The 16,866-nt window shown below is 37.5% G+C and overlaps 1 protein-coding gene across 2 annotated transcripts in view; it reads right to left on the bottom strand.

Annotated features, from left to right (window-relative positions):
- The window catches only part of SGCZ (sarcoglycan zeta), a 631,986-nt gene that overhangs the window by 118,704 nt on the left and 496,416 nt on the right, over positions 1 to 16,866 (bottom strand). For both annotated transcript variants that reach the window (XM_079778790.1, XM_079778791.1), the window contains exon 3: positions 8,056 to 8,157. In XM_079778790.1, coding sequence (XP_079634916.1) covers positions 8,056 to 8,157 — 102 coding nt within the window. The remainder of the gene's footprint in view (positions 1 to 8,055; positions 8,158 to 16,866) is intronic.

Genomic DNA, 16,866 nt, shown 5'->3' with positions numbered 1-16,866 from the left:
TGTGGTCTGCTCTCAGAGATTTGAATAAAGATGAACCTGTATAATAATATTAAGTCCACAAATTCATGTGGATATGTAAGTGTGGGACAGTGAAGAAATCCACTTTTGGGAGGACAATTTTTTTCAGCTCCATTATAAATAGTGACATTGAAGCATTATTAAAATTCCATTCACTGGAGAAAGATATTCAAAATAATGAGGGCTCATTTTTTTTTTTTTTTATCTCCTGCAAGAAAAATTCTTAAAGGGCTTGAGTTCTTATTTAAAAACAAACTCTATAGCATGGCTTTCAAAAATATTTTATATAAAGTAAAGAATGTTTCATAGAATAAGAATCATAATAGAAATCCCCTTCACCTATTCTGATAAGACATGGCTTATTCCATTCACTGATGTGGAGATTTCACAGATGCTCAGGACATGGATATGAGTCTGACAGACATGGAACTGATCCTTGCCCTGTATGCTGAGATATTCAGGTAAGTTATATAACTTTTTTGAACCATGTGCTTTTCTCATATGTAAAATGAATGTAATGATGTCTACTTCATGTGGATTGCTATGAGAATTAGAAAAGCATGCATGCATATTAGGCCCTTCACATAGCAGTTAACATGTAGAAATTACTTAATAATTGGTAGCAAGAGCTATTCAAGATGAATTGTCAGGTATGTAACACGTAATGATTTGTGCTTCTTAAGCATATCATTCTTAACATTGGATTATATTATTATATCAGGTAATTGTAGGGCATAATATTCTAGCCCTTAAAAACATTAGGGGACACTATGGACTTGATTTTACAGATGATAAAGTAAGGCACAGAGAGATTAAACAGGGTAATTAGTAACTGCTAAGTGACAGAGCTAGGATTTAAAACTAGGAATTGGACTCCAGAGATCTAGTGTACAATAAATGTTAGCTAATATTAAAAATCATAATTTCTCTGAATAGCCACAAAAATAATTTGAGATATACTAAAACAATAAAACTTCAAGAAAATTGACAGATTACATTTGCAACACCAAAAAAGAACAGCTTTTCTATACAAACATAAAGACTGATGAGAAAAATGAATGGAAAACCCATTCTCATAAACAATAAGAATCATAAAATGACTGACAAGAAATATATGATGATTATATGAATAATAATGTTAAAAATGTTTCCAAACAACACAAAATAAGTTCTCAAAAAATTAAGCTTGGGATAAAATAAATATATATATATATATGTAGAGGGCTGCCTGGGAAGACACATGGGCATTTTTCTTTAATTATCATCATCTGAATTCAGGGTGTAGGCAGAGCCACGCCCTGGGAACATGCTTCCCCAATAAGGCTGGACATGTTAATCAGTTCTGACTTCATAGCAGTACAGGTGTCGGCAGGGGCGGGACTAGATATGTAAATCTAGGCCTATAAAAATAAACGTGCTGCCTGGCTCGGGTTGTCATCTTTGCAGCCTCTCCATCAGGGAGAATGGTGGCGTCCCACCCAGCTCCCAGCTTTCAAATCTATCTATGTGTCTTCTCTCTTTATTTCTAATATTTCTCAATCCCTGGCCACCTCCACTTAGAACTGGTTTGTTCATCTCTCTTTCCGCGTGGGACGCGGAGAAGGTGGATCCCCGCCATGTCTGGCCCCCACCGCATCAGGCCCCCATATATATATTTATCCTATCTAATAAAAGAGTAAAATGCAAATTGACTGTCACTCCAACACACAAGATGGCATCCCCCATGTGGCCAAAGATGGCTGCCCCCATGTGGACACAAGATGGCTGCCACAAGATGGCCTGCAGGGGAGGGCAGTTGTGGGTGATCAGGCCAGCAGGGGAGGGCAGTTAGGGGTGACTGGGCCGGCAGAGGAGGGCAGCAGGGGAGGGCAGTTGCGGGGGGGGAGGGGACCAGGCCTTCAGGGGAGGGCAGTTTGGGGGAGCAGAGCCGGCAGAGGAGGGAAGTTGTAAGTGATCAGGCCAGCAGAAAAGGGCAGTTGTGGGGGACCAGGCCAGCAGGGAAGGGCAGTTGGGAGGGACCAGGCCTGCAGGGGAGGGCAGTTGGGGGCAAAGATGCCTGCAGGGAAGGGCAATTGGGGGCAATCGAGCTGGAAGGGGAGAAGTTAGGCAACGATCAGGCTGGCAGGAACAAGTGGCTAGGGGCAATCAGGCAGGCAGGCAGGCGAGCGGTTGGGAGTCAGCAGTCCTGGATTGTGAGAGGGTTGTCAACTGCCCATTTAGGCCTGATCACACAGGGATCGGGCCTAAACAGGCAGTCAGACATCTCTCAAGGGGTCCCAGATTGGAGAGGATGCAGGCTGGGCTGAGGGACACGCCCCCACACACACTGTGCATGAATTTCGTGCACCAGGCCTCTAGTACATATATAAAGATTCCAGTTCTTCACATCACAAATTAAATATAACCACAATTAACTACCAACAGGAATTTTTATGAAACTTGACAGCTGATCATTAAGTTTATTTATAAAATAAAACACACAATAGGCAAAAGCTCTTTAAAAAGAACAATAAAAAAAATTTGCTCTAAAAGGTATTAAAACCATTCCTTAAAGTTTGCCCAAGTATATAAATAGAACAGAGGCACCAGAAATAAATTTATGTACATTTAAGAATGCAGTATACGACAAAAGGTGTATGTCAAATAATTGATGGTAAAAATGGACTATTCAAATTATGGTATTGTGTACTATTGGCCATAAAAGAGAGAAAGAAATGAAGAAGGGAAGAAGGAAAGGAAGGAAGGAAGAAAAGAACGGAAAGAGAAGACGAGGGAGGGAAGGAGGAAGGAAGTGACCCTATCTGATATTATACTTCAAAATAGAAATGTTTCCAAAAACTTCTCTCCCTTACTACTTAACAAAGTAAACCACAATGGTTTTTATTAAAAAATCGAATTTTTTAGAACAACCCACAATTTCTTGATACCAGTTTATGCTATAATCCTAAGACAGTGGAAGCCAAGAAAAGAGGTTATCTCATAACAGCATGTACCATGTATCCATATACTACTTCCACCCGTACCCTGGAAAGAAAAACAAAAAAGAATGTTAACATCTGAGGAGTCTAATGCAAATAAACTAACCAAGATATAGGAAAGATAATGGTAGACACTGCTAGGAAAATCTACCAAGAATGAAGGACTGTCTATACCACCGGAAATATTCCACCAAGACCCATAGATTTAAAATGGTCCATGTCTGGTTGGCAGAAGCCATTTTGTAGCACCTCAGATGGGAAAAAGCCAGTCACGGTCTGTCTTCCCCTTCTCACCTACTATCTCTTTAAAATAAACCAAGTAGCTAGCCCTTAATTCCTCTACCTCACATTGTGACTCATCATGGATAATTCAAGCTAGGTAAGACAAGTGCTTTAAGTTTTGGAATTAAAAAAAGTAAACTGAATGAAACCATAGCTCAAAGACACCAATATGACAAGATTTAGAAGGAGACTGTGGACCTAATGGGAATTCTGAGGATCAAAACAGCATCCTTGTATATAAAATAGATGAATGAGGGAAAGCAAGGGCACAATTCATATTTTCAAAACTTTAAATAAGTGAATGCTATGGAAGAAAGATTCTAGATAATGGCAGCTACTGTAGTCAGAGGAAAATAACAGAGTTTAAAATAACTGGATACATTATGATAGCTGTGAAGGACAAAGATGATCCAACATACGAATTACTGCTTTCTCTGAAGTGAAGACTCAACAAAAGAATCTGAAAGATATTGAACGGCATAATAGAGAAAATTTCCCTGAGGTGAAAAAGTGAAAGTGCAAAAATGTATCAGATCAGACAGAATAAGAGCAAAGTATCAGGCTGCCTTCAGACATTTTATGCCAATGTTCAGTGCTAGAATGTCATAGGAAATGAGTTAACAGTAAAAGAAGTGATGAGCCCTTACTAATGTCCCCAGAAAAAAGAAAAAAACAAGAAAACAGACATATTTAGCATGAAATATTTCAAGGGTTAACAAGCAAGCAAGCAAGCAAACACACAAACAAAACTAATTAGCAGTGAAATACATGTAAGGAGGATGACTTAAATATTGAACTCGGTCATAGAGAAGCCATAATGGAATACTGGTGGTGAATTCTGCAGCCGCCTATATATAGAATTAAGATCAAAGTGCCAAGGCAATTAATGTTGCAGAACAGAATGCAATTACTATGAACTCTGGCAAAGTTAAAATAATATAATTGTCCAGAAAACTGAAAATGAAAAAGGGTGAGGACAAATTGGCGAGGAGCTAATCACCTCAAATTGCACTGCAGGGAGTTAATGAACACTGACACGTGGGGCTGAGGCAGCCAGCTTCTAAATGGTACTCATAAACTTTTATTCTGAACATAAAGACGAGCTTTAAAAATTTCTTGTTGTGAAGAAAAATTAAAATTCAGTAATTCTTCTTAATTTATTTCAGATTATATTTCTTCTCCTAAATGACTGTTATTGTAAAAAGCATGTCCATGTCTCTCTACATACTTATCTTTTTGTGCAGATGTATAAACATATAACTGTGAAGATATTCAATTTATCTTAACAGTGGTTTTTTTTCTGAGTGTAAAGATTTTGGGATGATTTGTAGTTTTTTTTCTTTTAACTTGAATAAAGACATTACAGTAAAATAATCACTTTCACCTGTAGTATACATCTAAATGCAATATGATAATGACAATGAGGAAATGATTATAGAAGCCTGCAGATATCTCTTTGCATGAATTGGTTTGCGTGGGAGAAAGAAACCAGCAAAGAGATTTATAGGGGAGAAAAGGTACCTGAAAAAAGACAGGGTCTGGAGATTAGCACTCTACGTAACCAGGAATGAGTTTTGCTGAGCTTGCCTGACCCCATGGCTCTGTGTCTGAACTCTATAAAAAATGTTGATTACACAAGGTAAGAAACTGGTTGTCACCAAGAACGGAGTTAGCATCCGAGCACTGATGCCCGGTGAAATGAGTGGGCATGGAGGAGGGAGCAGAGCCTTATTCACAGCTCCGCTAACACAGGAACCATAAAGAAAACAAACATGTTTGCTTTGCTGGGTGTTATTGAAAACTGGAATGATCTGGTATGGCTCCCCAGCACAAGTATCAATCTCGTATGTAAGGTGCTGGGATCCCAGGGCAGTGGTGAGGAAACAACTTAACTAAAAAAGTAAACAAGAAAGCTGTTTAGCTTATTTCAGATGAAGTTGGGTAATGCTTGAAGAAGTTCCAGAGACCTGCATGATGCCAAATTTCTGGTAAGAATCAGTGAAATGCAGTTAGTTCTGTGGACTCATGAAATCTTGGGAAACATACTTCAGTTACACAGCCTGGTGATTACATGTCCTAATTTCCTGCTATTTTAGAACATCTGACCTAATGTTAGGACATATGCATTGAAGATTGATTCAGAATGTAATCATTTATTTGAGGTAGCCCCAACTTACATATCCTTCACTATTCCTTCTCATCGAAGAAAACTATATATTTAATTTTACAAATGTTCAACGAGTTCTAACTCTCTGAAAACAATGTGTTAATTTTGAAAAGGTCCATTGAATTCTAAGATATTTCAAGCAGATATGATTTTCTGTGCACTGATATAACGGACCATAGAAAAGGTTGATTTTTTTTTCAAAGCATAAAGCAGAGAGTAAGCTGTGATAGATAATAATAGAACTCCAAATATCTATAGACATTTAGAGGTGGGGAAAGGAGGCCAGTTAACATGTAGACAGTAGGAACAGCCCCTGGTTTATAGGTTGAGAGACTAGAAGTGTGTGTCTGTGGGCAACAGTATTTTCTGACAAATAGAAACATCAATGGTGAGAAGGAATCTTTGATCGGCTGCCTCCTGCACGACCTCTACTAGGGATGGAGCCCACAACCCAGGCATGTGCCCTGATCAGGAATCAAACCTGGACCTTCAGGTTCATGGATCGTTGCTCAACCACTGAGCAACACTGTCCAGGCTTTTTCTTTATATCAAAAAAAAATTTTTTTTGGTAGTGTATGTGTAGAGAAATTTTCAGGAAGTAAATGGGTCTCCTTCTTCTGTTCCCAAGCCACACCCCGTGCCTGACTGCAGACGGACCATGCCTCCTGCCTGCGCAGCACCTTTCGCTTCACAGTTCCCTAGAGGCAGGTGATGACCAGAGGACACACGGGAAGGACAAGCAGCAGGACTGGAGATGTGAAAGGCGGCATCTAGATGTCGATCACCACGGTGGGCTTTAGAAATGCTGGTGAGCTGAGGTTGCAAACTTTCCAGGGACAAAGTTTAGGAAGCCTGGCTGCCACCACCTCACACTTTAATATTAGAGAATCAGTGGATTCTTTCTTATTAGGTCAATAGATGGAGTAAACATTCATCCAACTGTACTAGGAGAATCCTAGTTTACACCCATAGCTCTGAAAGATGTTCCAGCTGAGAAGGTAAATTCTATCTTTCTCTATATTGTATTCCCAGGCAGCCACTATAATTTGGTCTAAAATGGATGAATTTTCAAAGAAGTTCCTGCCTATGATGACTCTCACCTTCTTCCCATATTAAGTAATTTCTTGATTTCCATGGTCAAGTTATCATTTCTTCAAAGATTAAATTGTTTAATCCAAACACAACACTAACTTCCAGTAGGAGGAAAGACACTAACCTGTGTAAGCATGGTATTGTTCAGTTTTTACAAAAATAAAACAAAACATCAATCAGTTTTTAATTTTAAGTTTAATTACTTTTATAGTTAATCATGTACTAGTAAGGTTAGCCTACTGTGTTGTCTGACCAAAATGCAGAAAGTAATCTCAGTATAATTTTTCTAGTACCCAAAGTCAATATAGTATATTATTGAAACTCAGTAGGTTTACATATAACAAAATAAAATTTAAAGTTAAGCCTGGCTGGTGTTGCTCAGTGGTTGAGCATCGACCTATGAACCAGGAGGTCATAGTTAAATTCCCGGTCAGGGCACATACCCGGGTTGTGGTCTCGATCCCAGTGTGGGGTGTGCTAGAGGCAGCTAATCAATGATTCTCTCTCATCATTGATGTTTCTAGCTCTCTCTCCCTCTCCCTTCCTCTCTGAAATCAATAAAAAATATTAATAAAATAAAAAACAATGTAGTCATCCTCATTAAAGATTTTATATAAAATAATGCTCTGTTCTGTTGTCACTATGACATTTAAGTGAAAACAATGGCTTTGAAACAAATTATCAAATTATGTCTTACTATGTACCCAATTTCCTAAGATGTTATATCAGTAATATTTAAATATAATTCTAGTTTTAAAAATACTTTCATATTTATGAAATGAGTTTAACAATCTTTCCAAATTTTATGTCACATGCTTTCAATTTTTTCAGTCTTAATAAATGTATTTCCACACCTACATACATATCTCAGGGAATGCCTTATAGATTGAAAGATTCTAGTTAGATTTTGAGGTAACCAAGAATACTTACTACCTTCTGAGAAGTAACACACAAAGCAACATGAACAATGTCTCATTTATAACCTTTTGAGTTTTAACATGCTGGTAAGTGACAAAACACACAGAGCACACACACAGGTGAAAGGATAATATTATTACTTGATTTAAATAAATTCCAAAAATTTAATTTCTATACTAAGACTCTTCGTCATCTCTTAGAAAATGCATCTGCATTAAAATATATATAATATATTAAAATAAAATCATTTATTCAAGTCAATGCTTCCAGCAAAAATTGCTCATGATTTATCAAATGCCCCTTTTGGAATTCCTACAAGTGTGTATTTTTAACTTCCATTGAAAATAGAGGGGCACATTTTATAGACTAACAAACACAATACTACAGTTTAATTCTAAATGGTTCTCTAATGTGTTACTTTGAAACTACCCTTCACTAGTTTTTCAGTTTTTTAATTGCTTTGATTTATTTAAATAAGTCTTTAGCTTAAGGAAACTTAATTACATACTGAAGAGATAAGGGGATTCTATCTTCTTATTTCAAGCTAAAACATAACCTCTAAATTATCTTTTACAGTAAGCCAAAGCCAGTATCACATACCTTTCGGGAATGAATTTCTTTCACATACAATGGAAGTAGAAACTCAGATATACCTTCAAGTCGAATTCCCTTCTTGGTGACTCTCAGATTTCCCATACCATCCTACAAGCAATGAAATATAGTTCACTTTTAGGTTAATGAGAGAATGAATAACTGGCCATAATTTTCTTAGGCCTAAATTGAGAAAACAGTAAGCTCAAGTCAGTGATGATTTAAGGAAAATGAGAGATTGAATCTATTTAATGAATGACTGCAGCATTTTGCATGCATATAGAGGGCTCTGTTTAACGTAAGCAGGATGAGAGGAATATAAAGGACCAGGTATCTTCTCTCAGCTCTATCAGAGACTAGGATGTATCTATGAATAAATCCTGTACTTTCTTCATGCATCAACCAGTTCAACTATTTGTTAGGTATAATGATACTTGCTACCTGATTATTGGGAACAACTTTATTTGAAGAAATCTAATGATATTTTCACATTACAGGTATATACATATTTCTATAATATTCAAATAGTCACATTCACATAATAATTTCAATAAGTAATTAATAATTGACTAGTATAAGTAAGCATGGTGTTTTAGTATTCAAATAATAAATAAAACATATGTCCTCTCCTTTAGAAAATAATACTATATGAGGAGGGTTAAAAAAGTACCAAATAATGTTTATGAGGCAGAGTAAAATAAATAAGAACAGAACGCTACTGGGAATTTAAAAAGAAGATTTCAAACCTGGCAAGTGAGTATGCCATATCTCATGGAAGAGATTGACTATGATAAAGGCCTTAAGAATATGGAATTTCAACCAGAGATGTCCTTGGAGAGAGGAGCAAAATGAACATCTGGTAACACATAGGACATAACAATGCCATCCAATCTGGATAGTGTATGAAATATGGTGAGAGAATACAACTGGGAGTATGTTTTGAGGCCAGAGAAAGGAAAGCCCTGAATACAAAGCTAAGAAGTCTGTACTTATTTCAGTCTTTAAGAGAAGAAACAGAAGTTTGTGAATAGCTCAGATTATCAGTGTTTAAGATTTAAGACAATTCTGGTATACTATATGGGCCTAATTGACAGAGTATCAGTTAATAATGCACAACATGGCATATGTGTGAGGGGTGTGGTGGAAGAAAAACTTATAAGACCTTGTGATTAACTATATCTGGAGATAATGTAAAGGGAGTATTTACAATTAATCCAAGATTTCACCTCTATGACTAAATAAGGGAACATAGTGGTTTTTATACTGAATCCTGGAAATTTGTAGGCTGAATAGCAAAAATAAATTTAGCTTTGGACTTTCTAACATTGAGGTAACATTGACAACTTCAAATACTTATTTATAAATCATTGCATCTGTAGAAAGTGGGTTGGGGGATGCCAATCACTTAAGGCATGCTCGAGTCGATCATGGTGGATGAGCAAATTTTACTCTAAAACTTTTAGATAATGACTTAGGTTTGTGCGTTGGAAAACAGTTATTTCATACATTCTGGGAGGCTGTGACCAGTGATATCAGAGGAAAGCCAAGACATTCTGATGGCCCCAGTCACCCTTCACTCCCCCACCCCAAAGAGTCATTGAAGTAGTATAAATACAATTTTGAGTAAGAATTAAAAGGCTTTTAAGTTAGACAAGGAAAATGACTATTAAGAGAGAGAATTTTTTATGTGGTGAGGATTAAATCTTCTCATCAAAGGAGAAAGTAATAGATTTTGGTTGAATTAAACTGGGGATGGGAAGAAGAAATTCATTTCTTGAGGCCCCGACTTAAAGCAGACACTGGAAGTGCCTAACATGGAACTGACTAAAAAAAAAAAAAAAAAAAAAAGAGAGAGAGAGAGAGAGAGAGAGAATTTTAAGGACCATTCAAGGCTAATTCCGATGGGAAAATGGTCTACCTGTTTAGGGATGATGGCACACCCTGGTTTCTCTGAGATAGCTGTTTATACCAGTTTTATAACAGACACTTTCACTCTCAAAAGTGAAACGTGTCTCTGATTTAGAAATTAACTACATGGCCACCGATATACTGGCTCACTTAGTATGGTTTCACAACATTCTACCTATGTAGGAACAGACAGAGGCAGAAGTCAGTTAGAGATTCAGACCTGAGGATGTGACAGGCAGGAATGGCAGAGTCATAGGGATGTGGCATTCTAAAGTAGCAAAACTTATGCCCTTCAAATATCAGGCCATTATTTTTCTTATTGGGTAGGAACAAGTGAAGCCAGAACAGCACTGTTGTGTTGTAAAATAGCACAAGGTCAACGAATGATGATTGATAATGAATTAATGACCAAGATCAATAGGGGTTTAGAAAGATGAGAGAGGGGAAGTCAGATTTATCACCAGAAAATGGAGCTTCTGATATTGATATCTTGACAGTGAGAGAATTTCCAGATGTGACAAGGCCTAAAGAACACTTGGGCAGTGGTGGGAGAAGTGGAGACAGAACTCCCTATAATTCAGAAAGCCGATAATATTAGAACATGTGAAATGACATACGGCTTAAAGTATTATATTTCCTCAGAGGGATTTCCCTTACTAAATCTCACACAGTGACTGTCCATATATATGGTCAAATCCTATCTGAAGGAAATTTTCTGAAGTGTTCCCCATGGAGTTGCTCTGAACACATCTAATGTGGAACTATCTTAGGGAAGTAAAAAAAAATTCTATCACAAACATAATTCCTGTTTCAATATTAATCTTTTTAAATTTTTTTTAAAGAAACATATTTTTATTGATTTCAGAGAGGAAAGAAGAGGGAGAGAGAAAGATAGAAGCATCAATGATGAGAGAGAATCATTGATTGGCTGCCTCCTGCAGACCCTTTACTGAGGATCTAGCCCACAACCCTGGCATGTGCCCTTGACCAGACTGGAACCTGGGACCTTTCAGTCCACAGACAGACTCTCTATCCACTGAGACAAACCAGCTAGGGCATTATTTATTCTTTAATGTACCATAAATAAATAGAAAATATATAATTTCCAACTCCTAAAGAAAACATATCTTAAAAATATATATATATATGTATGTGTGTATGTATAAACAGTTTATATGTATATAAACTGTTTTAGGCTGTTACCTATAATTTAGTAGAGGCCCAGTGCATGAAAATTCGTGCACTTGGGGGAGGGGGAGGAGTCCCTGAGCCCTCTCGCAGTTTGGAACCCCTTGGGGGATGTCCACCTGCCGGCTTAGGCCCGATTCCCAGGGGATCGGGCCTAAGCTGGCAGTCAGATATCCCTCTGGCAGCCCAGGAGCCCTCAGGAAATGTCCGACTAACAGCTTAGGCCCCCTTCCTGGGCCTAAGCTGTTATTTAGACATCCTTAGTGCTGCCGCATAGGCAGGAGAGGATCCTGCCACCACCTCTGCACTGGGCAGCCATGGGCTGGCTTCTGGCTTAGCGGTGCTCCCACTGTGGAAGTGCACTGACCACCAGGGGGCAGCTCCTGCATTGAATGTCTGCCCCTTGGTGGTCAGTGCGCATCATAGTGACCGGTCATTTCGGGTCATTCCAGGTCATTTCACTGCTAGGGTCAATTTGCATATTATGCTTTTATTATCTATATAATAAAAGCCTAAGCAACCATTACAGTGGAATGACCAGAACGACTCGTCGCTATGATACACACTGACCACCAGGGGGCAGACACTCAACGCAGGAGCTGCCCCTTCGTGGTCAGTGCGCTCCCACAGGGGGAGCACTGCTCAGCCAGAAGCCGGGCTCACAGCTGGTGAGTGCAGAGGTGATGGCAGGAGCCTCTCCTGCCTCCCTGGCAGCACTAAGGAGCAGTGAGCTGAGCAGTAAGGAGCAGTGAGCAGGCGGGCAGAAAGGAGCGAGGGGTCCTGGACCTAGAGAGGGTGCAGGCCGGGCTGAGGGACACCCCCATCCAGTGCATGAATTTCATGCACCAGGCCTCTAGTATAATATATAAAACTGTTTTCTCTCAAGCATAAGAGGAAGAACAAATAAAAACATAACTTGACAGCCTGCTTTGAATGTGTTTTTACTATGCTGTTTGCTGTTAGCCTGTAAGTTATTTTCATTTCAATTGACCTTCTTTATTCCTGTCTATTATTAGAAAATAAATATTACATTGATAATAATTGATAGACCTATAAATTTGGCTTCTAATTCAGCTTATATAGCAATATCGTTATAGGTTATTGTTAGGTTATTGTTAGTATAATATATTTTATCATCTGGAGCATGATATATTACCTTTGTTCTTAGCTAATATTCAAAGTTTCAAATAATTTATATACCACAAATTGTCTGTGCTGTGAAAAGGTTTTAACTGTTTCCATATATTGAATAAGACAATAAACATTGCACTTGGTATCTTTTATTTGTATTGGCATCCTTTTAACCATGTGAATGATTTCTAAAAAGCATAATAAAATAAAATTCAATTTTTTCTAAATTTTCTCTTGCTAAAATATAATTTCTTGACAAATATTTTCTTCTTTTTCTAACAACCCACATATCATTCACTTCTTGGAACATATGCAATTGCTTAGTGACAAAATAATCAGAATGAAAATGTGCTGAAGCAAATTAAAATGAAAACAATAATACACTTAATGACGTGGTAGATATGATCACAATCATCCAGTAAGTGGAGAAAAAGTGGATGCAATCAATAAATCTGATGAGACTATGTATAAGGGATCAGCAAAGATATAAGCCTTATAGTAATGATATTATATATAAGGTACCAGCAAATGTTTATTTGAAGTGAATGGAGAATAGATCATAGCTGTTTAATCCAGTAGGAACATTTGTAATACATATGCATTTTATGTTCAATACTCTTGAAAAGGTCTCCCACAGGAACTGCTGCAAGGAAACAATTATTTCTATGACCCAGCCTACTAATCTAATATTAATTTATAACACAACTTTAAATGTGCAGGGAAATCCCTGTAATGTGCAGCTTTAACTTGAAATTCAAGTTCACATCTTAAGGACGTGATAAAACCTTGGCAGAAGACAGGCTTGTTAATCAACAATGTTCTAGGAAAACTGAGAGTGCTATTAAAACACATCACATTTCTTGATGGTAAATGTGACAACTAAAAAAAACCTCAGGGATTTGACTTAAGAAAAATATTAAATAATGAATTAATAATGCTATGCACCCTAAAGTCTGCCATCCATAAGTAGGTGTCTGAGAAACATCCATATTTCAATCTTTGCAACATGAATATAAAGCCTAAAGGTTCACTATTAGCATTCCTGTCTTTCTCAAACTTCTATATATATAAAAGCTGAAGCAACTGAACGACCGAACGACTGGTCACGATAACACGCACTAACCACCAGGGGGAAGACGCTCAACGCAGGAGCTGCCCCTGGTGGTCAGTGCGCTCCCACAGCCAACCTCCTACGGCCAGGCCAACCTCCCGTGGTCCTTCCCCCAGGCCAGCCGGGCCCAATTGGCCCGGATTGGGACTGGGAGAGACAGCCCCTGATCGGCCCCAATAGCTGGCCAGGCTGAGGGACCCCACCCGTGCATGAATTCGTGCACCGGGCCTCTAGTGTTTAATAGAATACCAGAATTATAAAAAACCTAGTGAAAAAAAATGCTCAGTTTACAAGTAAATTTAGAAAACTATTGCTTGCTATATTCCCATTCAGAGATTCATAATGCATATTAGTATCCTAAATAGTCTAGATGTCTACAATAAAGAAACCTAATTACTTTGTTCAGTACAGAGTTCCCCAAACATTTTCCCCAATGGGTCCCCGACTCACTCACCTGTATTTCAGAACAGGTGGAATAATGTCCCCTGAATACCAGTTTAATCACCTGTATTTTACAAACACTGTAGGAATACTTATTAAAAAGGAAGTGCATTGTATAGCATCGAGGTTTAAAAAGAGTTAAAAGCTATGTCTCCACAAATATTTTTTTTGATAGCCTATGCATAGTACCACTAAATTCTGTTTATAATTTGATTTCACAGCTGTCTTTGAATACTGGAGAGAATATGCTGAACACTGCTGGGAATTTGATCTGCTTCATGAATGCAACTTCTTATTGTCTATAAGAAGTGAGAAAGAGAGGTAATGCTGATCATAGCTCTGGTTTTGCACATGATATTTGTCAGTTGTTATGAGCATAATTTAGTTCCTAAAAGAAGGATCACTTGTTGCCTTGAGCAGAATCACATTTCTGGATCTGCAAATTAACGACAAGAACTGAAGGTATGGTCACTCTACATAAGTAGCCTACATGGTAAGGTCTTGTCTAAGAAGTCATTCCAGAATCTCGAGACAGCATCTTCAATTTCCACCCTAACCGTTATGAAATTAGGCATACAAGCTTAATTCAGTGAGCACTTTAGCAAATTCTGAGTCAATAGTCTATCAAAACAATCTTGGGAAATAGGCACATTATTGCCCTTATTTTAATTAAAACACCCAAAGAAAAAGAGTTAGATAGATTTTATGCAGCTAGGAAGTTAGCCTCAAATCTAGTAAACCTTGGCAACTATGGAAATAGAAAACGTAAGTTAAATTTACTTTCTTAGGTAATCCCAGGAGGAAATCCTAATATTTTTATGATTATTTCTGAGTTAATTTGTATCTCTTCTTTATTAAAATTTTTGCATTCTTTTGTTTTGTTTTTTTAAATTTTGTTCTCTGTCTTCATTTAACAGCACATATTTCTCTTTGGGCTCAGATCTGTATCATAGTATTCTGAAGAAAGTTCTTCAGTGAGATAAAAACTCTAGTTCCAAACGATTACCAAATTCACCTTGGAAATGAAGCCCCCAGGACAAATTATTGATATTTGTATAGTCAAACACCATTTTAAAGAAATCTAAAAACAAGATATTGTGTAAAGAAAAAAAAATAAGCATTTCACAATCTTTTTATGAATTGTTTTGTAATTAGCCTCATCCTATAACTAAGTTGTGTGTGTGTGTGTGTGTGTGTGTGTGTGTGTGTGTGGTGTGTGCTTCAATATATGTGAGCATGCGTGTGTGTATTTAGAAGTGGTGAGTTGCACAGAAGGGGTAGGTAAAATGAACTTGAACTTAAAATTGTAGGTATCCTGCTAACTGGGAACTGAGGGACATGAAGTAAATGTCATTCGTAACAGGACAGATACACCGTGAAGACACAGATGAGCAAGCTGATTCTCCCTGTGGAACTAGGCAGTGAGACTATAGATAAGAGTTTTCTGACTTCGGGTCATTTTATGGTTCACAGACTTTCTAATCTCCACAGCGTTTTGCCATGTACAATATTGAGTTTATAAAGCTGTAGCATGTGGCCTCTTAAACTAACGTAGTCTCTGAGGCTTTGTTAGCACATCTGAAGATCCTTCTCATCTTGAAGGAGAACCTTTCACGTGGAAATGCAACGGGTCGTCTCTGAGCCAGACCTTAAGAGATTCTGTAAGTTTCCTTGAAGGGTACTATTGATTTCCATCAATTTCACCCTTGAATTTTAATAATGGATTTTTTTTCTAAAACATGTAGTCTAGCGTCTCTTCTCTAATATATGTTTCATTTTAGGTAGTAGTAACAACCATTAGATGAATATTTAAGATGCCATGCTTTTCTACATTTTAGCTATTATACTTTATGATAGTACCAAATGGCATCCTTCCCAAACTTTTCTTGTTTGTCATGTTGAACACAGGCCTCAGCCCATAATGGAATCCTTCTTGTGGGAATTGCCGCCTCCCCCTTCGGCAAGCCCTTCTCAGCAACATGCTTTCCACAGAAGCTGCCATTTCCTGACCTGGTCTGTCATGCTTACAATACTGGCGACTCAAGCAAGAGTTCATCACTACATCCAGGTCAGTCAATCAGACACTTTTACTAACATATCTTGAACTCAAAATTAAGGACAACCAATTAAACAATTTCTCTTTGAATGTAGAACTGAAGTTAACAGTGACGATCTTTAAGTTATTTAGAGAAAGCCAGAATAGGCCTAGGATAGGAGAGCAAAGAGGATAAAGGAGGCTAATTCCCCTTACCAACTGTACCCCTGTTTCTAGTTCTTTCTAAAGCACACATGCTTAGCTATCTCCCCCAAATGTTGTCGTGTAGTTTCTTTTCAACACTTCTTTCATTGCCATAATCCTGTAAATTATCTCATCCTGCTTACTAGTATAGTAAGATAACCATTAAATCAATTTAACAGAATGTCTGCTTTGTATTCACACTCCAACTTGGTAACCACACCCACTTCCATGGCTAAATTCTTTAGTTAAGTCAAGCTCCTTGATTCTTCACTATTCTCTCCAACCATCCCCACTCCTCCTTTATTTGGTTATCTTTGTCTCATTCTTTGCATAGCAATTCAAGCATATCTTTATGAAGGCATCTTCCCATATAAGTTCAGAATGCTCCTCTTTATGAGGTAGTGTTCTAACACACTGATATTCTAATATTTATAGTATGTCACGTACTAAGAAGACATACGCATACTATAGGAGTCAATCAGAGAGGAAAAACCATAAACAAGTAAAACATGATATTATATTATCTATGTAGTATAAAATTCCTAAACATGTGAGTACCCTTATTAAATATATATATATGTATATATATATGTAATTTATGTATCCCAAATATATGTATAGCACATAAAATACAAGGTGGAGCAAAAGTAGGTTTCCAATTGTTCTTATGGAAAATAATAAATAATTAACACATAGTAATGCAATAATAAACTGTTTCATGTACTTACAACTGTAAACCTGGTTTTGTCCCACCCTATATATTCATAAATTGCTTTTTAAAATTTCTAAAAGACACTTTGCA

This window comes from Cnephaeus nilssonii (genome assembly GCF_951640355.1).
Source record: "Cnephaeus nilssonii genome assembly, chromosome: 8".
Taxonomy (NCBI): domain Eukaryota; kingdom Metazoa; phylum Chordata; class Mammalia; order Chiroptera; family Vespertilionidae; genus Cnephaeus; species Cnephaeus nilssonii.
This window is presented reverse-complemented; position numbering and strand designations above follow the sequence as displayed.